This window comes from Astatotilapia calliptera, chromosome 6, assembly GCF_900246225.1.
Source record: "Astatotilapia calliptera chromosome 6, fAstCal1.2, whole genome shotgun sequence".
NCBI lineage: Eukaryota > Metazoa > Chordata > Actinopteri > Cichliformes > Cichlidae > Astatotilapia > Astatotilapia calliptera.
In genome coordinates this window covers 22,309,014-22,333,842 of record NC_039307.1, presented here as the reverse complement: position 1 = coordinate 22,333,842, position 24,829 = coordinate 22,309,014, and the positions used below count along the sequence as shown (strand labels likewise).

General features: G+C 38.4%; 1 protein-coding gene across 1 annotated transcript; it reads left to right on the top strand.

Annotated features, from left to right (window-relative positions):
* The first annotated feature begins 401 nt into the window (after positions 1–401).
* Positions 402–24,146, top strand: tacr3a (tachykinin receptor 3a). Its single transcript, XM_026171107.1, has 5 exons — positions 402–1,733; positions 5,125–5,322; positions 6,084–6,234; positions 20,371–20,567; positions 22,390–24,146. The coding sequence occupies exons 1-5, from the start codon at positions 1,366–1,368 to the stop codon at positions 22,721–22,723; spliced, it is 1,248 nt and encodes a 415-aa protein (XP_026026892.1). The 5' UTR covers positions 402–1,365; the 3' UTR covers positions 22,724–24,146.
* The last annotated feature ends 683 nt before the right edge of the window (positions 24,147–24,829 follow it).

Sequence of the window (24,829 nt, the reverse complement as noted above, 5' to 3'; positions counted from 1 at the left end):
GCAGCAGCAGAAGACCACACTGGGTGTCACTCCTGTCAGCTAAGAACAGGAAAATGAGGCTACAATTATAACAGGCTCACCAAAATTAAACAATCAAACACTGGAAATATGTTTCCTGGTCTAATGAGGGCTGTTTTCTGCTGCGAACTACAGATAGTAGGGTCAAAATTTGGCATAAACATCCTGAGTGCATGGTTCCATCCTGCCTTCTATCACCGGTTCAAGCTGCTGGTGCAATATTGAGGGGATATTTTCTTGGAACACTTTCACATCCGAGCATTGTTTAACACCACAATTGTTGTTGATGATTGTTGCTGTTGCCATTACATAAGGGATTTTTTTCAGACTGACACTGTGCCCATCTTCTGATGGCAGCTTCCAGCATGAAAACATGTCACAAAGCTCAAACCATGTCAAACAAGTTGTACTGGTGAGTGTATGTTATTGTCTGTCAGAAAGCTTTGCTGAACTCAATTGGATTTTATTAGCTGTATAAAACATGTAAATGCAGCCCGGATAGAGGTTTGTATAGCACTGTATGGGGAAAAAAGCGATGTGAGCTGTTGGATGTCTGGAGGGAACTTCAGCCTGTCAGTTGTAAATGCTGCATGGGTCTGACAGGAAAAGGAGAAATGAGAAAAATCACAACTATACCAAAAGTAAAGGTGACACAGGACACTGCACACTTTCACTTTCTCTCCAGTACAACTTAATAATAATAATAATAATAATAATAATAATAATAATAATAATAATAATAATAAGCAGCAGCACAAAATTTAATATATCTGGAGAACCCAACAGCAGGAAATGGCACTGATGAATTCATTGACATAGTTGGAACAACAAGTGTTAGAGAGAAAGACTGAATGAATGAAATGTAATATCCTGTTTGTAGCTTCGTTGGAAATACTGCAAACAACATCATCTGACGGGTCAGTGTAGATAAAGGTGCACACTAAACACGGACTGATTCTACACCGCAGAGAGAGAGAGAGAGAGAGCGCGCATTATTCATGAAGTGTAAAACAGCCGCCACTAGAATCAATCAATCTTTTTTCACTTTGTGCCACTTGTGCGTCACTGAGCGCGCACGGCGTCCTGCTGCTGGAGGAGAGGCTGCGCATTCATAGGCACAATCAGACACTGGGATTTACTTGTTCCACACACAGTTTCACTGCGTTTTATTAGTTGTGCGCAGAGACGTGCATGTCGGATCAAACAAACGGGGATCTTGTTAGGGGTGTTTAAGTTGCGCGCTATGGCGCATGTAAGCAAATCCTTCTTGCCAATCCAGCTGTGCGCCTAGAACATATTGGCGAAACAACTGAAACCTTTACAACATCAGGGGAAACGGAGAAGAGGATGACGGCTTCATATAACGGATCCAACATAACGACGAATCACACCAACCAGTTCGTCCAGCCGCCATGGCGCATCGCTCTCTGGTCTGTTGCCTACAGCTTCGTGCTGGCGGTGGCGGTGTTTGGAAACCTAATTGTGATATGGATCATTCTTGCGCACAAGCGCATGAGGACAGTGACAAACTACTTTCTGCTGAACCTGGCGTTTTCGGATGCGTCAATGGCTGCTTTCAATACTTCAATAAACTTTATCTATGCCGCTCACGGGGAGTGGTACTTCGGGGAAGCCTACTGCAAATTCCACAATTTCTTTCCAGTCACATCTGTGTTTGCAAGCATCTACTCAATGGCGGCAATAGCTGTGGACAGGTGGGTTTTATAAAATGCAGTAAAAAAAAAAAAAAAAAAAGTTAAACAGATAATGTTCTGTTGCTCCACATGCACCTCATACACCAATTCGTTTTTATTGGTCACCGGGTAAATTGATTAAGGTCTTATTTTAGGTTTACCAACAGCCTTTAATCAGTTTCTGTCATTTTTTTTTTCAATATTGGAACAAATAATCACTCAGTGTGAGGATGTTATACAAACACTAGAGTTCAGACCCTTCATTCAGCAATGGGAATATATCCCACTTATGTGCACAGTCTTATTAAATGCAACTAATAATCAGAAAAATAGAATATTAGAAAACACACAGGATGAAAGATAACCTTGACACTTTAATCTGGATCATTTTATTTCAACCCTGAGTTCAAGCAGCACTTGTGGGAATGTGAATTAAAATCAGTGTCTTGCTTCAAGTCAAAATGCGTTTTGCAAGGCAAATGAATGTATTAACTTGTTCCCTTATAGAAACTGATTTGGAGTCGTCACCAGTTTAGTCTGATGCCTCTGTTATCAACTTCATCTTTGTCCTTTTTTGTTCCCACTCTCTGTCCCTGCTGTTACACGTTTTTTTTGTTTGTTTTTTCCCCAATTCCCAATGGAGTAGTCAAGTCGTGATTTGCATAATTGTATTGGAAAGGCAGTTCCTCAGGGGGGTGACTGCCATCTCATACACCTTGAGCCTGTTTCATAGATTTAGTTTTACATTTCAATGCAAGTGAATCAGACTGAAACAGTTGTTTTGGACAGAGTCTGTGCTGCAGTGAATGACTCTGTGTATGCCAACACCCTAGAAAAGATTGCCCTTTCCTCCTACACGCTCTGGCTCTCTTGCTTTCTGCCACATGCACATCTTTTCCTTTTTTTCTTTTTTTTTTTGCTCATTCACACGTCCTCTTTTCTCCGTTGGTTCGTTTGCAGTCTTTCTCTCTGACAACCCTTGTGCTTTCCATTAATGTGAGGATGCAGTCAACACTATCACCAGGGCTTTGAAACTGATCAGTGGACCATCATACATCATAATGTTTGAATAAAGGGATTAAACTGATGAAAGAAGTAGCCACAGGCTGAACATAATGAAAAGACAAAATCATGTGAAAGCTGCAAGCAAGTGCAGTGTGTGTCTACAGCTAGTGTTCACGTGTCACAGTGCGTTGTGTTATTGTCTGAGGTGTTTTCTTCCTCCAGTGCTTCTTCTTGTCGCTCAAATGGAACAATGTAATTCCTCAGGCCGTGCTCATTTTGGCTTCTCTCAACAACGACTTACATGCCTTTATATTTTTGGTCCACAATGTCCATTCAATTTGTCATCTGTGTACAGAGAAAGAGAACATCGGCATGACCTAGATGATGTAGATGTAACCTCCGGTCATGCTTTTCGTAACCCCAGTATGGTGCTGTCTCCGCTCTGATGTCTTGAAATGGCATGAGGCCACAGTTCATGATCATCTGTGAATTTGTCCTTCCTGCTGAGTCTCTCAGCTGCCAAGTGTGTTTCCTTGGGCAGCGGAAAGAAAAGAAAACAGGTTTCTGTGTGAACGGTAACACCACTGAAGATTTTACAATGTCCCTGTGGTCATTTTTTTAAACAATTTTTTATACCTCATATAATTATTTGATTATTGATTATTGATTTTATTGATTAGCATTCAAATTCAAATCTCAGTGAAAACAGTGAGAAAAAAAAACAGTGAAAACAGAACAAAAATCTACCATAAAGAAAGAAAGCATGAGACAAGGCTAATCAAAAGGTATTGGCTGAAGCATTTGCTTATTACGCCAACCCTTTTCTGTTGTCTCCCTAAATGTTCTTCGATAGATATCAAAAAGGTGTACACTTGTGTTATTTTATTTAGGTTTTTCATGTTTGCTCACTGCAAGTCCATTCCATCAGCTGACATTGTGCTCTGGAACATACTTGATTTAATTATATTTTGGAGGTCAATATTGTAACAGAAATTAATTTCTTAAAAGCTTATGTACAATTTAATTTTCTTTGTTTAAATAGCTTTAATTGGGAACACTTAACATAGCTTTTACTAAAGAAAATGCAATGTTGTTCAAATGATAACAATATAAAGAAAAAATGAATAGAAAACCATGGCTAGTAAGGATTAAGTACAAATAACAATTAATGATTCCTTTGTGATACTCTAAAGTGAGGTTTGCAGACTGATTAAACATTTTTCTTTCCCTTGAGGACTTTTGAGAGAGCACTTGAAATGTACCTCTGTACATTATTTTTGGTCTGGACTCTTCATCTGAGGTAATCTCTGCTAGTTAAGCACATGCTGGTGATTGAGTGAATGTTTACTTGGTAATAAAACAGTGTTGTGACATAGCTTCAAAACAATATGCTTTCCAAAAGCTGTCCTGTGTAGCTTCAGGCATGACAGGCTTCCGAGTCACACCCAGTTCTGTTGTCTCCCTAAATGTTCTTCGATAGATATCAAAAAGGTGTACACTTGTGTTATTTTATTTAGGTTTTTCATGTTTGCTCACTGCAAGTCCATTCCATCAGCTGACATTGTGCTCTGGAACATACTTGATTCCACATTTAACAAGGTCCAGTGAGAAGCAATAAGTTCCAAACAATTACTGGTGAATTTGCTGTTATCCCCGAGAGGGTTGTGGTCACTGGAGTGAAAGGACAAGGCCTATTTTTTTTTTTTACCATCCTATGAAGATTGAATTAGCAGCTCTAAGCCCCTGTGATTGCCTATTGAAAATCATGTAACATCCTGAGCTGAGTTCATGAAGATGGTAATCTCCTGTCAGTGTTTCACTGTGTCAGTCAAACAAAATCTCATCACAGCTTTTTAGGAATGAATAATCCATCAGCTTCCCCGAAATTCAAACACCCCCATGTAATTGGACTTATACAAGACTGCCTTGTAGAAAATGAGGTATATTTTTAATGTTGAAAATGTCGTTGAATCATAAGTTGAATTAATGGGCGATTCAGTCAATTCCACTTGTGCATTGGTGACATTTTCCACTTTAAAATTATACTTTATATTCCAGCAGCTTGTTGAAGTTAAATGCTTAGGTAAGAGAATTTTTTTTTCTTTATTGCATACAGCAAATAGACTTGATGCTATCTTTTAAATTTCACACTTTCTCAAATAATTACTTTTGAACTGTGAAATATTGTTTCATGTTTGCCTCTTGAGTCCTCTTAAAATCCTTGACATGAAACAACTTCAGAGTGTATAACGACCACTGATTTGAAGACAAATTTTGAGATGTTACGATCTGTAAAAAGTAACTGCAATAAAGACAAAATAATAACATTAAGAATGTGTTAACTCTGACATGTACGTCAGCAATTAAATAGAAACACAGAATTCTCTTTTTAACCTCTTTGCTGTAGGTACATGGCCATCATCCATCCTCTTAAGCCTCGACTGTCAGCGAAGGTCACCACAGGGGTTATTGTTTGTATCTGGAGTCTAGCTATAGTTTTGGCTTTCCCCCTCTGCTACTTCTCAACCATCCAAACCATCCGAAGCATACCCCAAAGGACTGTCTGCTATGTGGCCTGGCCCAACAGGAAGGATGACTCCTTCATGTGAGAAAGATTTATCTGTTTTTTCTGCTATGTCTGATGTTTGAATGTGCTGGATGTACTTATACAAATAATACAAGCAAGATGAAATAAACTAATAAATCCCATCCTTCATTTTAAACATCACTCAGTACATTTAAACAAAGTAGAGCAGAGCAGTATTGTTGGAAACACTACAGGGTAGTGTTCCCGTTTGAGCATTATGTGTGCTAAGCTCAGCAAAAAATAGCGATTTTACAACATATTGATTTAATTTTTGTAAGTATATAGTTGTACAGTGGTAGTTTTGTTTAAAAGGTAAAGACATTGCAAGTATTTGGAAAACATAAACCCTATGACTACATCTGATGAAAACTTGTGCCATTGTCAGAAAAATGGCAAAATATGAAATATTGCAGTGTTTACTGTCGTATTCATTAGCATTATGAGAGTAAAAAATAGCATTCCAGAGAAATTATGTTTTTTTTTCAGAGGTAAATAAGAATAGAGAAGCATTCAAAAAATGCAAAATATAGTAAACACACCAAAACAATTTGTTAATTTATTGTCTTTTGTTATTTTTTCTGGAAGGTAGCACCAAATGCAGTCATTTGGGATTATAGTGCAAGTGTTCCCAGAATGTTACATTTATCAGTTGCAACAGGAACTAAGAGCACAGAGGTGGACATGTTTATACAGCATGAAACATATACTATGTGTGAGTTATGTATGATTATTTTTTAAGTGTTCCCACTTCTTTGACAATTTTTATACCTTCTTCTTAGGTATCATATCATAGTAACAGTGCTGGTGTACTTGCTGCCCTTAGTGGTGATGGGCATTACTTACACCATAGTGGGGCTGACACTATGGGGTGGTGAGATCCCTGGAGATTCGTCTGATAACTATCATGGACAGCTCCGGGCTAAAAGGAAGGTAAGCGGGCTTACAGGGGAAATAATACACCAGCATCTGAAAAATCAAGATATGACCTATGGGAACCCAATTTGCAACTGTGAATGTGATAACTGTTGAATGCTTAAAGGCAGAGAAATGGGAATAAGTATTTTTCTGCCACTGAGAATCCTGAAGCTTCAGAGTTTCATCTTGCTTCTGTTTTATAATCTAAAGTAAGCCAGGATAAGGACAGCAAACCCTGCTGCGTATATTTGTCTTTACTTTGCTCAAGCTAGAAACCATTTCAGCATGCACCAAGGCAGAGGAATTATGCAGCAGTGCACATACATTTAGGATTTGTATTTAAACTTTTGTTTTTTTTAATGATATAGTCACTGTAGATGAAACGTTTATTGTTGAATGAGGGGAAGACTCTCAGACTGCCACCAAACTTAATTATTTTCTCTGGGCCTATTTTGTGTACTTCTTTGGACATGCCATGGTTAGTGTAGCGTTGCCTTGGAATAAACATCCAGTGGAAGTGGATGACAAATAATTTTAACCTTGTAGTCTCCATTAGACAATTTAAAGTTGTGAGAATGCAGCTGTTGTTAAAACACACCATATTTCACAGGTAGCTTGTTCTGCTGCCTGCTGTCAAAAATAATGGATTACTGCTGTAAGGCTATTGATGTAGCACTTTTCTTCTAATGACTGTAGCTCCAGTGACTGTCCAACCAACCAGTGGGTATTAATTTTGAAAACGTCATTCACTTCAATTGCCTAAAATACTGAAAAAAATGCACACAAAAAGAAAAGAGAGAGAGAGAGAGAAAATAACACAAAGCAGATCTTCAAACTGCTGTAGAGGTGATTGTGATAAATTAGGTTTGTCATAATATTTTTAAAGTACAGATTACAGCTAGGTTAGAAGGACCCACATAGACCCATATTTGTATAACAAATGTGTGTATCCATATGGATATATTCAGTTATTTATAAAATAAATATTATTGGAAATTGTACTTTAATGCAATTTAAACTTGGACTATGTATACGTTTCATAGTTCTATGTTTTTTTTGTTTGTTTTTTTTAAATATCTGCTAGTCTGCTCTAGTCTCACTTCAATAAGTTTGTATTGGCTGTACTTTGGGTGGTTTTTTTGGGGACCCAGTTAGACAGATGTAGAGCCTGGCAGCTCGGCAGGCAGCCGGCACGCAGGACCACACAACACGCCGGCCTCTGATGGAAGAGAGGCCGGATCAAACAGCATGCCAACCTTGGGCTTGGCAGGACTCCCGCACACTTTGACCTCTGTCTCCAGCTTGGCAGGTCCTGCAGGTGCAACAGACTCCAGTGAGAACGCCGCTGTACCAGGTGGCACCGCTGTACCGGGTGGCACGGCCAGTCCCTCCGCCACCCGGACCTCTGGGCTCAGGCCAAACTGGTCCCCCGTTCGCCTCATCCTTCGCCTCATCCTCCACCTCCGGCTGGTGAGGTTGCTTGCGTGCCTCATCCTCCACCTCCAGCTCTGGCTGCACAGGTTGAGGACACAATGGTTCCTCTGCGGCCCTCCTCCGGGGAGCTGGAGCAGGTGCAGGCACCTGCAAGGCTCCAGGTGCTCCCACCCAAGAAGTGGGTATGGGCGCAAAGGCAGGCTGCGTCCTGGCTGGCCCCACTCTGCTGGCCCCCTCTCCTACACTGTTGGGGAACGCCGGTGGGGGTGGCGGCAGTGTCGAAGTCCAGGCGCCAGCCAAACACCAACAACAACAATTTAAAGACAGGACCCAGTTTCCATTTTATGCGACAATTGGGGATGTCCCTCAGGTGCGTCTGCCTTCCCTGCAGCGGCACCGCAGACCACGCCCCACTACAAAGGCATTTTAAAAAAGCAACCATTGTTGGCTCACCCACAACTATTATCTAGCTAATGCTGCTGCACACCGATTATGCTTTGGTTTAGCTTTGGACCTTTTTCTAATTTTGTCAAAAACATTTAATTCTTCTTCAAATAAAATGTCTATTTGCTAACAGGCATGATCTGTTATTAATGCCTTTCACGGTGTCTTCACGGTGCCAGCAAAATTATATCTATGAAAGAACAAAACATATTTACTTTTCTCAGACAACACTAATAAAGGTAAATATATTGGATAGATTAGAAATCACTGGAGGAGATGTAAGGTCCACTCAACAGTAGAACAGTCATTACATTTACTAAATGATGTGCTTGTAATTTTATATATATATATATATATATATATATATATAGATAGATAGATAGATAGATAGATAGATAGATAGATAGATAGATAGATAGATAGATAGATAGATAGATAGATAGATATGTCTGTACGGGGTTTTGTACATAGACATATTCAGATTTGACCCCAGACATATATTTTGTTCACTTGTTTTAGAGCAGAATTGTTGAAATCTTAATTTTACCATTTAATTTTTTTGTTTTTTGTAATTGATGAAGCACTGTTCTGTTCTCATTGCTGGTTTACATGGTACAGTGTGTTTATCTGAGCACATGAATGTCATGCAGGTTGAGAGTACAGTGCTCTGAGTCTCTGGTCAGAATAGATTACACAAAGGAGAGAACAGCACCAGGCTTACAAGCTAATGTTTTTATGGTACTCCAGGCAAAACATACTAAATAAATAAATATATATATTCAGCTCAGTGAGCCGAATCAATTTGAAAACTCATTAAAAAAAAATCAGCTTGGTGACTGGCACAGAAATGTAAATGAATCTGATGGAAATATTGTTGTGTCTACAGCTAAATAGACACTATAACTATAACTCATTTGAGTAAGTAAATGCAGATGGTGTCAGGGTTCCTGTTCCTAAAATGACTTCATGTTTTTTTCATGTTTTAAAGGATTGTGTCGCCTTTATGAAAGTGTTATAGACAATGTACATAGAAGATGTCAAACTGTGCATTGTGAACCCATTTTAAAGGAAACTCAACTCCAAGTTGACCTTAAATTGCTTTCAGCTCTTCATGGTATTAGTGAACAAAGCTATGGCTCATTAGCTGTGTCCCAGTTTAGTTTTACTTATTAATTCTGAGCAAATTAAATTTAATGGGTTCACAGTGGAAAGGCTTGTCAGTACGCATTGAGTTTAACTTTTTTTTGAGCATGCTGACCATGAGCTTTGCAGTCAGTTCACTGCACAATAAACATGATTAGCTCCATAAACGTGCTAAAAAATGAAAGCAAATACAAAAACATCAGGTAGAATCAGTTCAATATTTTCTGGAATCACTCACAATTTTCTTTTTCTGATTGATGCCCTCTGCGTTGTCTGCCACATGGCCATCGTGCTGGACCAAAACTAGTGTTAAAATAATCAACTGTGGCCGTCACTGTGAGAAAGAAACTGGGATTGTTTTATGTGTAAGGAAACATCAAGCACAACTTAGCTCGACTTAAGCTTTCCTAACTTTGTAACATAAAATCTAATAAATAGATACATCCAAGAATACAATTTTACTTAATTGTTGGAATTTAAAAATGAAATAATAAATGAAAACAGACCCAGGATGAATACAGTGTAAAAAATGAACTTATGTTATTTGCACTGCTCTTATTTCAATCATTAGTCTGCAAACTGCTGTTATTTACAGTTACAGTTGTGTATGTGGAGACTGAGGTTAAATAATATGTGACTGATTCGACATAACAAGTTATGTTATGATAAGTAAAATAAAATAAAAGCTTTTTTCTAAATGTTACACCAAATAAATGTCCCTCTAACTTCTTAGACGAACGAGCAAGTAAAAACATCCTGTTGTCAGAGCTTTTCAGTCATATCAGCTCACTTTGACCACAGTGAAACAGAATTCTAACTATAGCCAAAGATAACTAGAGTAAATATAAAATCGATTTTTAAAAAATGATAATTTCATTTGTTAAGGAGAAAAACCTTCCTGTATGAAAAAGTATTTGCCCCTTAAACCATATAAATGACTGTGCAAAGCTTGGCAGTTTATTGCATTTAGCCTATTTCACTTTCTTAGACAGCATCTAATTAAGTGATTTCTTAAATCAACAGGTCTGGCCTGAGCCTGGCTAGTGAAAGTGGATTCAGCTTTCCAAATATAATGTTGTTAATCACAGTTAATTCATGATTTAATAACAGAGGTCAATTAATTTCGTCACATAATGCCAGGCAGGTTTGGAAAGCTTTTTTTCCTTAGTAAAAAAAAATCCTCATTTACAAAGTACCTTTTGCATTTTCTTGGGTTAACTTTGTCTGTAATACCAAATTTTATTTGGTGATCTGAAACATGTAGGTGTGACAAATATGAAAAAAAGCAAAGAAAAAAGAAAGAAATCATGAAGGGGAAATACAAATTTAAAACGTTATTTTCAGACAGGCCTGGGAAAAAATTCAAGCCAATTTATGGCCCTTAATATTTGTTTTGTAATTAGAGTGAAAAAAGTATGTGTCAGGGCTGGTCTACTGTGCGACTGGGAAGTTGCAAGCCTGTAACCATGTTTCTGTCATTTTGCTCATAAACCAACAACACAGATTGAATTTATTTTGTTTGTTTGTTATACAGTCTGCAGATTTAATGTAATCTTACAATTAATCAGGCTTAATCTGAGAGAATGTTTCAGTGCAAAAAGAAATTATAGTGACATCTTACTACAAAGATCATAACGTAAGCATGTATGTCTTTTCCCTGTTTTGTCCAAGACGTTTCACTGAATCTGGATGAGACTGATTAAGTAAACTACCACAGGAACTATGTGTAGTAGCTTATCTCAGAAAGGAAAAAAAACGTTATTTTCCTTGTTGTTATTGGTAACACTTTCCTCTTTACTCAGAAAAAAAATTCTTATTACTTACATATATTACTTATAAATTTATATTAATTGACAAAAAACCCCGGTAACGGTTCACATCCATGAACATAGATTCCTTTTTCATCATAATTTCACAAACAGCAGGGTGTTATAGTACCGTACAGACAACAACGCAGCTGCTGCATCTTGCTCATTGCTGTCAACTCCTCAGCTTTTACAAGACGGTTCTTTTGCAGTGGACTAGCTCTGCAGGTTTGGTTTGGCAGAGTTTTTACACACCCATAAAGTGGAGTTGTTCCTCTGGCTGGAACTGAACCAGTGACCTTGAATGTGTAACTCAATATATCATCTTTAAAGCAGAGGTAAAAGGAGAATACCTACTACCTGATAAATTGCTCACTTACTTAAAATTATCTAGCAAAACAATGTCCTCATCATCAGCCAAATTATACCTTCGCTTGAATGAATCTTAATACTTTGAACTGCCGAATCACGTCTTTCTTTTTCACCGCATTTCTGGAGCATCTCATGACATGATTTGCTCACATCTTTCTAATGCCAAACTGCCTTCAGTGGGTCTTCTGCCTGAGCGCCAATCAGCATGCTAATTAACATGATAAATGACAAAGCTAATATGAAAGTTGTTTGTAGGTATGATTTTTTTTTCCATGTTTACAATCTAATTTGTTTGTTAGGTCAGCAAGATCTGCTATTTTGTACTAAAGACAAGGTATATCTACTAATATTAGCTCTGTAAAGCTTTGACATATTAAAAATTTAGCTACATGTTAATGCTATCATCTAGAAACTTAATGTCCAAACTCAGTGAAAGAAATGTGTAACAAATATTAATTATGCTTCATGCAAAACCTGAGGGGGACCTCACATAAGTCAAATACAAGTGTATATTTTAGTCTGGACCAGAGAAACAAACTGCAATAAAAATACCTAATAAATACAGAAATGATTTGACAGTGTCTTGTTTCTTTGAACCAATCATAAAAAAGACACATTTAAGCTCAGTTTTGTAATTTTTCATCCTAATAATAGATTTCCTGTGCAACAGGTCTGCGAGATGAGACAAAGCAATAAAAGAAATCTTGATTGTGTGCATCATTTCTCATCGTTGTGATGAAAAGTGGATTCACACTGCTGCATTGTTTTGAGTTAATCCATTCTTCTGCAATCACAGCACCATGGGTACTCTATTTTAAGCTCATGCCTGGGGCTGTGCATTGAAAATGTCAGTCTGACACATGAAACACTAGTGACCTGTCGCAAGACCGCTGTGCAGTCCTTTAAGGTAGTTTGTGCTCAGTTTTTCTTTCTTGGTAGAGTCTTGAGAATGATACGTGAGAAGGTAAAGATCGGTGTGGATTACATTACAAGATGAGTTATTTGTAGATATTAAGTACAGCAGTGTTAACCTGTATCGTGTGCAAGTGTAACACTAACATCAGCAATAATGAAATGTTTTAATCCCATCTGGGTTCATCCATGGCCTGAGAGAGACAGTCATACAAGCATCAGTCAGTGTGGAGGGTTATGCTACAAAAGCTTTATTAAAGGTCATTAATAATACCATATAACTTTGCTGCTTTGTTTTGTTTTTTGTTTTTTTGAGTGCATGCTGACCTTAAGGTGTGTCACACTCTTTCTTCTCGTCAGTGACTGATCAAAACAGCAATTAAATATCGGCCTCACACCTTGACAAGGACTCCAGCTGAAGCCCTCACTGCAGGCACAAATCATGTGCCTGTGGTACCTTGAGTCTCCCTTTCTTTTATCTACATTTTGTCTGCTCTCAAAATATCGTTTATTATTATTATTGTAATTAAATATATTATTACATTATTCTATGAATATTGTTGCTTTAAAGCTTTACTGTTTATATACTAATAGTTCTCACAGCTGCTAATATCTAAACTTCATTCTAGGTCATTAGTAATCATTATTTTCTCGTTCATTTTTTCATTTTATTGAATGAGTTTCTCTGTTGCTTAATCAGTTAATCAATATTGTGTTTTATTCAAACTCACTATTTGGCGATATCTGTTCCACACGAAGCATAACTCATTTTAGTTTCATGCTCAGTAATGTGTGGTTATTTACTAGCTTAATGAAGTCCAGTGTTAGGGCAAACCCCAAGACTGTTTTGGTGGTTTACGGTCTAACTCTAATTTATTCATATCTCACTAGCTTTATTACTTTTTGGGTTTTTTCAAAGGGAACTGAGCATTAAATCAAAATGTCCCATTTTTTTTTGCACATTTCCCACTTTTCATTTTATTTAGATGTGAAATATTGTGGTAATGGAGATTTTTAAAGAAAGGTTCAGTTAGTATGTTCACTTTGGCTTAATTTTGTTTTTGCAGTTAAATTATGTATATAACCTATATATGTGATATAAATATATATGAATTGAATGTTGGTGCTGGACTGTGTGCAACATTTGATTCCCACTCTGTGCTCCTCAGGCTGATTTCCACATTGCAAGCAACATATTTTTGTGCTTTTCTTCCTCTACAAGCTTCACACCAACAGGGGACCAAGTACACGCCTGCAATACAGCATGTAATGTAATATTCAGTGAGAAAGGACTACTTTCATTTAGTCCCTTTTACATGTCTTGATATAAAATAGCTTAAAGGTTTCACAGGAATGCTACTGTACGCCAATTTAGGCTTGACTAACACAATGTTTTTAAGATGTAATACTGAATACAAACACTTGAGATTCTACTCTTAGACAAACACATGTTTGGTCAGAAGGCTTTAGTGTCATATTTGAACACACTGGGTTCCTTTTACATCCATCCAGATATTCGTCTTCTGCAGCTCATCTGCGTCTGGCTTGCAACAACCTACTCAATCAATCAATCAAAGCTTTATTCGTCACATGCAGGTTGCCCTGCAGTGAAATGGGACCCCCCCCCCCCCGACCTTACACATATAGCACAAACATTACATGGGGATACAGGTCGGAGATTGGTAGAATCAGAGAAAAAACATTGAAATGTACACTACAATGGGGAAAGTACAAGAGGAAAGAAAGAGACCCCTACTCATGCTATGCTTCCATGGGACAGCATGAGAACAGGAAACAAAAAAACTCCTCTGCACAAAAAAAGCACATAAATGTCCACAGCACAACATTGTGAAGACATGACAAGCCACAGGGGTGGGTGGGGGGTGAGGAGTAATCCGAAGCGAACACAGCAGCCGCCCTGCACAGCGCTACCATTCCAGCGTGGCACACAGACCCGCCTTGTAAACAAGCATTGAAGGCGTTGGAAAGGGAGGGGGGATGAGTGAGTGCCTATCAGTGTAAGTGTATGTGTGTGCGTGTCCATAGTTCAGCTGAGACAGTGTCCTTCGGCCTATCAGGCTAAGTAAACAGTCCTCCAGCCAATCCAGGTGTCCTTGCATGGGATGGGAAGAATAGCCGTAGCACAGTCGTTATCAGGGAGTGATTGTTCGGCTCCAGCCTTGGGCCTGCAGCTGGCGCCGTGATGGGGATCCGCAATGTTCATGTTGATTTTGTTAATTTCCATGCGAGCAGCCCAGGAGAATTTTCAGGCTGCTCTTTAACACTCCGACGCTGGTCTCTCAATCTTCCGTTGGAGAGTCGCGAGCCTCCCCATGATGGTATCAAACTTCTGTTCCATGGTGTTGTCATTCTTTTGATTCTGAGACCTCACAACTGCAGTGATCCGTTCCGCGATGTCTTCCAACTGTCGCTCAAGGGTCTCATTTTGAGCAGGCCTCTCTCTGATGTATCCCCCCATACGCTCAATGGTGTTGTTTTGAGCCTTCACAGCAGCTGTAAGCATCTCCAAGGTGTTGACCATATTACGTTCGTTGTGAGAGGTTGCGCCTCGTTCCATTGCGATTCCAGCGGGCAGCCTTGGGGGGGTTTGAACAGCCGGTTCCGTTCTACTCTGGTGTTCCTGGGAAATCTGAGATATTCCCAAACCAACCAACAGATATAACCACTCCATGTCCACTCATGTCTTCCCCAGGGCCTCCTTCAGTTAGACCAAAGCACATTGCCTAGGAGGCATCCGAGGTAAATGTTGAAACCACCTCAGTTGGTTCATTTCAATATAGAGGAGTACTATTCTGCACTCTTAGTGTGTTTGGAAATAATCTAGAATAGCATTTTACTGAGGTTAGGTTAGGTTAAGTTGGGAAAATCACTGGACAAAAAGTCTTAACTATGATTAAAAAGAAAAGTATTTTTGTCCAGCGAAGGCTAGCTCCTGTTAGCAATAATTAGCAGTTTTGGTTAGTTGTAGAAGAAAACGCTATTGAATCGCGTTAGTAAAAGATCAAGATATGGGTTAAAATGCAGTCTTCCCATTATCAAACGCTGATTTTCTTCATTAGCACAGTGAGGGGGCTTTTGAAGCCAGCATCAACCAATCAAGGTCCTGACCATGAGGATTTGATGACTTGAGTGTTGCACTGGGCTCTTCAGACAAAAGGGCCCTACAGGATAGTAACTGCAGGTGTCAGACTGTCTTTTGTAGCTGTCTCAAAAGCATTTAGTATCTTTTCTCAAGATAAACCAGAGAAAATATGTTGAGTCCAAATCTTAGACACTGATTAAATCATATTATGATTTTCCTTAGATTTTTCCTATGTTTTGTCATCTGCCTTCCTGCTACCCTGCTGTTAAAGGAAAATGATCGTACCCATAAAAACAATTTTCTTTAAATTGAACTGAATTCACTCAGTCTTTCACACACATTTCTCAATTATGTTTTGCATGGGGTAGATTTACTGCAATAAGCTGTTAGTTGTTAAGAGGCTATATCTATCTATCTATATATTTAATATAAAATAATACATATATATGCGCTTTAGATTGGATGTCAAGAGGAGTTCAAGTATTTAGGAGCCTTGATCACAAGTGCGGAAAGTGTTGAGCAGATGATTGACAACAAGCACCTCAGTTCGTCGGTGAGCGACTTGTTTGTCACGGTGACTGCAGAGCAGAGCATGAAAGCAAAGCTGTCAATTTACTGGCTGATGTGCAGCCATAAGCTGTGGATAGTGATATAAAGAATGAAATCACAGATACAAGTGGCGGAAATGAGATTCCTCTCAAGAGTGTCTGTTCTCACCCTGAGAGATAAGGTGAGGCTCAGTCACTAAGGAGCAGAGATGAGCAGCCGCTCTTCCGGATCAAAAGTAGTCATTTCAGGTGGTTTAGGCATCTATATAGAATGACTCATTCAGGCATTTCCAAGACATGCTGGTGAGATCATGTCTCTGAGATGGCATGGGCACGCCTCAGTGTTGAGCCAAGACAGCAAAAAGCAGAGGCTGGGGGGACAAAAATTTAAAGTTACTTATACTGCTATTTAATGATCTGAGAGGGAGTAAAGAATAAATACAAAGACAGAATTCAAAGGCTTAGTCTACCTGTGATACAAAGTCCACAAGTACAAATAGTTGAATGTCACTGCTTGTACAGTAGAATAACAAAACTGTATTTCTTTCTTTCTTTTTTTTGTAGGGTTAAAAATATCTTTAATCTGGAACTTAACCTGTTCCAAGCATAAATTACATATCCATGTACATGGCGAGGTAAGCCACCTTCATGTTACAGAAGCCCCAGGATTAATCCCAAGAGTCACCTGGATAAGATGAAATGCTGCTTCGTAGTGTAGGCCTCCAGTGCAGATGGATTTGTGTCTCCTCCTGGGATCAAACCAAGCACGTAGAACACAATAATATGGAACTACTGCCTCTAATTTCTCATAGTGCTAAGTGTGTTTGTTTGTTTTTTGTTGTTGTTTATGTTGTGTGTGTGTGTGTGTGTGTGTGTGTGTGTGTGTGTGTGTGTGTGTGTGTGTGTGTGTGTGTGTGTGTGTGTGTGTGTGTGTGTGTGTGTTTTAGATGATTTTTTTTAATACTGGTATTAGACTGAAATCCTTTTTTCTTTAGGAAAATGTGTCTTGTCTTCCTCCCCTCACCCCAAATGCTCCTCCCTGATCCTAGTTCTGCCAGCAGTTCCTTTCTGTTAAAAGGGAGTTTTTCCTTCCCACTCTTGTCAAAGTGCTTGCTTGAATATTAGACTGAATACTTTACTCTTGCAGTTGCTGCCTTTATAAGTAGCCTGGTGCTAAATTACTGCCAATACTGTGAGCTCGGTTTTAAATAATTGTTGTTACATCTTACTTATTGTTTTCGCTGGATTTCACTTAAATTTAACATGACTGTTACAAAGCATATGATTTTAGGTATGAGCCCCTGTTTGTCCTCAATTTTTCATTCTAATATTGTCTGATGTCACTTTGAATTCAAAGCTCATTTGAGTACACTGCTAGACAGAATAAGCCCTTTGTCCCCATATATTCTCTTTCCTTTCAATAACCTCCAAAACACCCAAGGTAGAGTATGTAGAAATAAACCTTTTGCACTCTAGCCATTATTTGTTTCAGTCTCTTGTGCGTCACAGAATATCCTTTTTAATATTGTTTATGGACCATAGTTGCATAAGGAAGGGACTGTGGGTTATTTTTACTGCACACAAAATGTTGACCACTGTGGACTACATTTTACTGTAAAAGCTTGAAAAACAAACTCTGTCCTATACTCATTTACCAAAAAGGTGCTTTTTTGTACTTTTGTTTGATGCCCAATGGTACAGATACCTAATCTTCAAAGAAATGCTTTATATTCTGTTCCCCCTTTAATATTATGTTTGTTAACATAATAGTTCATTATTATTATTTAAAGCATACTTCTTAAAGTAAATATTTAAGTTTGTGTGATTACGTTTTCTGGCCGTCCAAATATGGACCATTTAAACAAAATAAGAGAATTTAGCAAATGTGTCTGTCGTTCTGTTAAGTTATGAGCATGTTTAGCCTGAAGAGGAAGTGCCTGTTTGGCTTTGCCTTCCAAGGTATATTTGCAAGAAATCAAAAAGTGCAGCAAGATTTTTAACAGCTGTTCCTGTAGTGTTCACTGAAAGCATTTCAATTCAGCTCAATCGAGTTCAAGTGAATTACTTCATATATATAATTAATATAACACCAAATCACAAATGCAGCCACCTCAAGGTGTTTTATATTGTAAAGTAAAGATCCTAAAATGATACAGGGAAAACCTCAACGATCACATGACCTCCTGTGAGCAAGAAGTTGGAGACAGTGACAAGGAAAAACTTCCTTTTAACAGGAAGAAATCTCTGACAAAACCAGGCTCAGGAAGGGGCACCCATCTGCCAACTCAAACCAGTTCGAGATGAGGGGCAGAAGGCATGCTGGTAAACACAGAGAGATTGACAATGATTCTAAAAGACTGTATGTTTTAAAGATCTTTAAAGGAAGAAAATAGGTTTGAAAACTGGCTCCATAGGCAATGCAAGAAAGTCAAACACAACTAAAAGATGGACAAGAATAATAAATAAATAACAGCATAGACCATAAGATATAAATGGTAGTAGTTACCATCAGTTAACACCTTCGAAATCAAAATGGATAGAAGCAATGGTTGCCACTATGTCTTGCTCTTTTATCTTCTGTCATCCTTTCAAGGCTCTGTGACACACAAACAAAATGTCCAGCCTTTTATAAATGTAGAGAGGTCCTACAAATAATCTAGTGTAAAATAAACTTTGGAGTCAAAACCTTCCCCTCAGCTTTTCCCCATAAATTACACCGCTGGAGGATTCTTTTGCTACAGATCATTGTACATGCAATGGAAACATTTATACTTACACACACAAGGTCTTTTATTGGTCTTTTGACTTGTTTAAGTTGTATTATATCTTTTGGGTATCATCCTTCATTTAATGTAGACACTGTCATTAAATAAAACAGCAACTAAGTGTTTCAACCCTGTTCAGCAGCCACCTAGTAAGGTTTACCACATAGTTTGTATTATGCCATAAACTTCTTTTTAAAACATATACTCAAAACAAAGGGTTCCAAGACTTTGTTTAGATTTCAGGGAGGACTCAGACATGTCTGTTTTGTATCTGCAAAGCTTTCTGCTCATGGTGCCTCTCTAGCCTCTCTCTGAAGAAACAAAGTATTGGAGATTTTGTTCCTGGTAACCACCCAGATACAATCCACTGCAGTTCAGAATTGCCTGAACTGCCATCAGTCAGGCAAAAAAGTAGGTTTTCCTCTGACTTGATTTTTATTAACCTTTATTTTTCAATAAATGTAGCGTGTTTAAAATGGGCATATTGATATGGTTTGATTCAATTCTTAAATGGTTCCAAATGCAGGATGTCGCAAAAGTGGAAAGGCATGCAGTTAACAAAGGGAATTTAATAAACTTACAAAAGATAAAACAGTGCATTCATACCGAAGCTTTAGGTAAAATGAAAAAACAAAACAAAAACAATAGCTCAATGATCTGAAGTTATCTGGAAAAAAGACAGGACAAACACACAAAGAAGCGCAATTACCAAAATAAAACAACAAGTAGAAACAAGGAAGGCAAGGGAAGTAACACATCAACAAAACAGAGATAGATAAAAGAGAAAAGAAAAACTGGAATGCTGGGGGAAATATAAACATGCTAAAACACTTGACTGATACAGAATCCTAGATGCTCAGTGGTCCTGGGTCTTCTTTCTCATTTGTTTAAATTTTTGTGATGCTCCAAATGTTTTCAATTTGTGAAAGAATTGAACTGCAGGCAAGGCAGTTCAGCACCTGGACTGTTCTTCTATGAAGTTGTGCTGTTATTCTGAAACCTATAAATACCTCTCAGCATTGATGGTGCCTATTAAGCCGTCAATTCCATTACGACTTTTGAACTGAATGGTCATAACGAGTCTCTTGTTTTTAGTCTGGAGGATGCAGAGTCTATTTTTCAAAAAAGAAGAAGAAGAAAATTATGATTTGTTTGACCACAGACTCACAGACAGTGTTCTTGAGTCCATGTAATGATCTTCATGACAGATTTCTCCAGATTTTCTTCAAATGTCATTCAATTCAAAATGATTTTATGAAATGTTTCAGTTGAAAAAATTCTGAATTACATTATCATTGTTATTATTATTATTAGCATTACTCCATTTCCATGTATAAAAAGCAGAAGTAAGGCCAATTAAGGAATTGTTATTGCCTCAGTCTGATCCAGGGACATTTAACGTTAATTTTAGCATCTCTTTTCCCATAACAGAGTTGGCAGAAGAGTTATTTTTGGTACTAATTATTTGGTGTTTCACGTATTTGTGTGATAGTCCTATTACAGCATTACAGTAATAAAAGTATAATTTGCCTGCTTTTGGACTGAAGTTATGTGCACCGTATTCTTCTTTCAAATGATTGTCATTTATCTATGCTTTTCATCATTTTGCACTCTCTCTGTTTCAGGTGGTTAAGATGATGATTGTTGTAGTGGTGACGTTTGCCCTCTGCTGGCTGCCATACCATGTTTACTTCATTGCAACAGGTCTCAACAAGTTTCTGAGCAAATGGAAGTACATCCAGCAGGTATACCTGTCGATCATGTGGCTTGCAATGAGTTCCACTATGTACAACCCCATCATCTACTGCTGCCTCAACAGCAGGTGGGTAACAACAGTGTTGCTAATTTAGCATTGCTACTTAACGAGACAACAAATGTGCAACTAATTTTGCAAAGGCACCTGATGCATGAGGGAATTCATTCAAGGTCTTTTACACCTGTATTACATAATGATTTGATTTTTCAATATATTTTTTGGCATTTTAACTTTATTGGCTTTATTGGATAGACACAGCGAAGACTGACAGGAAAGCGGAGGGAAAGACAGAGGGGAAGGCATGCAGCAAGAGGCCACGGGTCGGACTCAAACTCGGGGTGGCCGCTTTAAGGCACGCGGCATATGGTCACCTGCTCATCCGACTGAGCTAAACCGGCGCCCATAATGATTGTTGTTTATATTGAGATGAAAGCAGTTAAGGGATTGTCATTCCCTCAGTGCATTTGTATGATGACTAGGAAGGCCTACAGTGTTATCTAATGTTAGCTGTGCAAAGTAAGCTTCTCTATCCAAGAAGTATCATAAGCTACTTATCATAAAGAAGTCAGCTAATGCTTAACTGTTAGCTAACTCAAGTAGCTGTGTTTCAGTAGTAATATATCAGTTGCAATACTATTGCCTGGGGGAATGCTACCTCCAAAATAACATTTGCTATGCTAGCCACACTTGGTCAACAATGCAGAACAGACAACTACGTTGCAGCTTCACATCTAGCATCCCTACTAATAATGACAGACACCACTTCACTTCCCACTAAAGGCAAAGGTGAAAATGAAGACATGACCCTGTGTCTGTGTCGATAAGATACAGAGTGTACTCATAATATGTGTCTTGAAACTCATCAGAATTGCCCTTGAATCTTAAGCCAACTGCAGACACTGTCCTAAGGTGCTTCAACACTGACTGGCCTCTCAGACAACCTTGTCCTGCATTTACCCAGTGTGAGCCTTGGCATTCTAGACACATAACTTGGGGCAAGCAACTCATCAGTGTAGATTGGTGGGTGATGATGTGTTTGTCGGATCTTCTCATCACTGATGACCATGATCCACTTGTGGCCACATTGAGTCGTGGCCACAGGCCTCAAGAGCAGCTTCGGCAAGTGATAGGTCATTGGGTACCTGAGGGTTGGACTAGAGGATGTTTGTGTTACCACCACTCAGTCCAGGCTTGGGACAGTTATAGTTCTCAGGTACAAATTCAGTGGCCTCATTACTCTCTTCACCAAGGAGAAAAATGACCTTCTTGGTAGTTTTCTCAGAGGCTCTTTGGAGCAGCTGTCTCCACAACCCCTACCACTCAAATGACAGGGTATTTAAATCTGCACAGCACATATACTGATGCTGATACTAGTTTCTCCCAGTCAAAAGTGGAGATACTTTCAAGTGCCAGAAACAGAAACAGTTGTCTCAACGGTGCCACCACTCTGCCAAAGATGAATTCAAAAATGAAAAATAGACCAAAAAGGCATTTCTATAAAAGGTTTTGGTGACTTCAGAGAGTGATAGCATTCTCCAGATGGATGGATGAGTGGATGATACAGAGCCAGCTGTTCTGCACCTCACTATGCAGAAAAACAATTTCCTTCATGCATTGCAGACCAGCCTGCCACCATGGTCACTGAGAATAGAACATTCAAAACACAGAGACACAAATTGGCTTATGAGAACAACAATAACCAAGTGATACAGAAAGCAGTTTGCTGTATGCCTTCCTCACCTCATACGGTGGTTCATTTACAAGCCAAGGAGAGGAACACTTGCTTTTTCAATTAGAAGAAATTATGCAAGATTTAACAGAAATAAAGGCCAATTAAATGACAAATGAACTCATTTTTTTGTCATGTGTTTTTCTCTCACTACAACAGGTTTCGAGCAGGCTTCAAGCAAGCATTTCGTTGGTGCCCTTTTATTAAGGTGTCCAGCTACGACGAGCTGGAACTACGCTCTACACGGCTAACCCAAACACGCCAGAGCAGTATGTACACACTGACACGGATGGATAACACCATGGTGGTAGTTTATGACCCTGCTGAAGGTGATGGCAGCGCTGTAGGTGGCACCGGAAGGAAGCATTCCCTGCCTGGTAGGAAGAGAAGCTACGTCACTTCTCGGCACACAGAGATTGCTGGTTGCAGCGACACCGCTGTGAAAACACAAAATGGAAGCGCTCCCAGCGCTCAGCCTGAAGAATTCCCTTGAACATGAGCATTTCCAGATGTGTGTGTACACAAAACATTTCCATGTGTAAAGCTTTATACGCATGCATTCTTACACCGCAGATGTACAAAAAAGTGCGCACGGTGCTTGGTTAGCTTAGAAATAGAAATACTGAGAGCAAAAAGTTTAACTCTTGTTCATTCAAGTTCACCCTTTGATACAAATCACTGTAAGAAGCATTTAAACACAGCCATCTGTCCTACAGCTCATTCAGTTGATGATAAAATTATTCAGTTCTGATGGAGATCAGATCAAAAGCCTGTTTTTTATTTCACCCCATAACAGCTGTGAACTTCACAAAGGATGGGCGTTAATGGCTTCAGGAGAAGCCATGAACGAGTGGCTGCAGAGAGTCACCAGCGGAACAGCTGCTGATGGAATTCTTTCTAGCACTACATGGCTCTGTGTGTAACTCTTGGTTATGCAACTGTTTCCTGGTGACCTACAATAAGCCAGAGGAGAAATCCAGTTCATTTCCACCATGTCAATAAACAGGCAGCTCAATGAGCTTACTGAACGCAAACTAGCCATCTAGGAGCTAGGGCGTCATTGTTTTATTTATATTTTTCAGTCAAGTGAAAGGAAAACAATACAGGAAGTTGCATGGTGACGTGCAATATATAAGGATAGCGTTGTTCCGCTACCGGTGCCACTGCTGTTTTAACGCTGTTTCCCTGTGTTGCATGGAAATTGTTGCTTGTGTGAACATCAAGTGCTGAGATGGCACCAGGCAGTACGACAACCTCTGTTGTGTTGAATTTACAGTTTACAGTGGAAGCATACTGTGGCAGATCCTCAATGACTCAGCATTCATCAAGTCTCAGACATGAAAATTTTCATATTTTTGGTCTATTCATAGATTTTGCTGTTAAGAGATTAGATTTGTCACTTGTTTTGGTAATCAAGCATAATCATAGTTTTGGTTTCCTATTGAACATACCGAGCTTTGGAATAAAAAAAAAAAAAGATTTTGTGATCAAAGCTAAATACAGTTTTGGTATTTTGTCATTTATATTCCATGTTGATTAACACATAGCGAACAGATATTCAGCTGTCACATAGTATAGAAAAAAAAAACCAACTTTTTTTTTTTGTAAATCAACCAGAAGGTACAGCCATACAAACACAACACAAATGTCCTTAATTATCCTAAAGAGATTTGAATGTTAATAGACTCATGAAAGTATTTTCAAAGAATGTGAAAACATATATGCTGTGCATTTTAGTGTTTTGCATTTTTAAGTTGTCCAATCATTTTTATTGAGGTTGGTTAAATATTGAGATGTATTAATCAAAGTATTTTGCTGTTTCTGTGTGTAAATAATGTGTTTGTTTGAATGTACAGCACGGTGTGTGCCTCTCTCTGTTCAGCGGTGACTAAATTGTTTGTTGTGTCTTTAAAGTTTCTTTCAGCATGGGTCTCTTTCTTTCTTCTTGGTGTAAAAGCAGTATACTATATTTTAAACACTTAATTATTATTCCTGGTAAATGTCAAGTAATTTGTTAATATGAGAATGAATAACTTTCTAATTCGATATCACATTTCTTATATAAAGGCCTCCAAAAGATTTCTCATTGCTCTGCTCTGTGAGTACTAATATATTTGCTTGTAGCTTTATTGTATATTGATCTTCTTTGTCGCATTATGAGTGTTTACAAGTGACAGAATATGCTTATGATGAAATGTAGCTGTGACTTATTGCAATTTTTAAAAAGACGTTAAATGTAAAAAAAAAAAAAAAAAAAAAACACTACAAAAGATAGCCAGAAAACTTTTCAGTATTACTGTTCGTTTATACAAAAGATTATTACTGTGCTGTGCTGCATCCAAGAATAATGTTTTGTGCAGTTTGCTTTGCCACATACAGTACATTGCAACATTTGATTTTGCAGTTACAAGATTGTTTGCGCTTTATTACTCATCTTGCGTTATCTTTTCATTATTGTGATGAATTTCTGTGTCGACGTAAGCCCGAGTGTTTCAATAATTTAAACATGTCCTTTTGTAAAAAATTAGCTTACTCAGTTTTGAGAAGTGGGCTACCACCTTTGCACAAAAAATAAACGAGAAACAATGTACTTGCTGGC

Bases quoted from the DNA above. Each gene is read 5' to 3' on its own strand.
- tacr3a (XM_026171107.1), top strand. From the start codon at position 1,366: ATGACGGCTTCATATAACGGATCCAACATAACGACGAATCACACCAAC. The intron at 1,734-5,124 runs GTGGGTTTTATA...TCTTTGCTGTAG, and splicing joins GCGGCAATAGCTGTGGACAG to GTACATGGCCATCATCCATC. The intron at 5,323-6,083 runs GTGAGAAAGATT...CCTTCTTCTTAG, and splicing joins AGGAAGGATGACTCCTTCAT to GTATCATATCATAGTAACAG.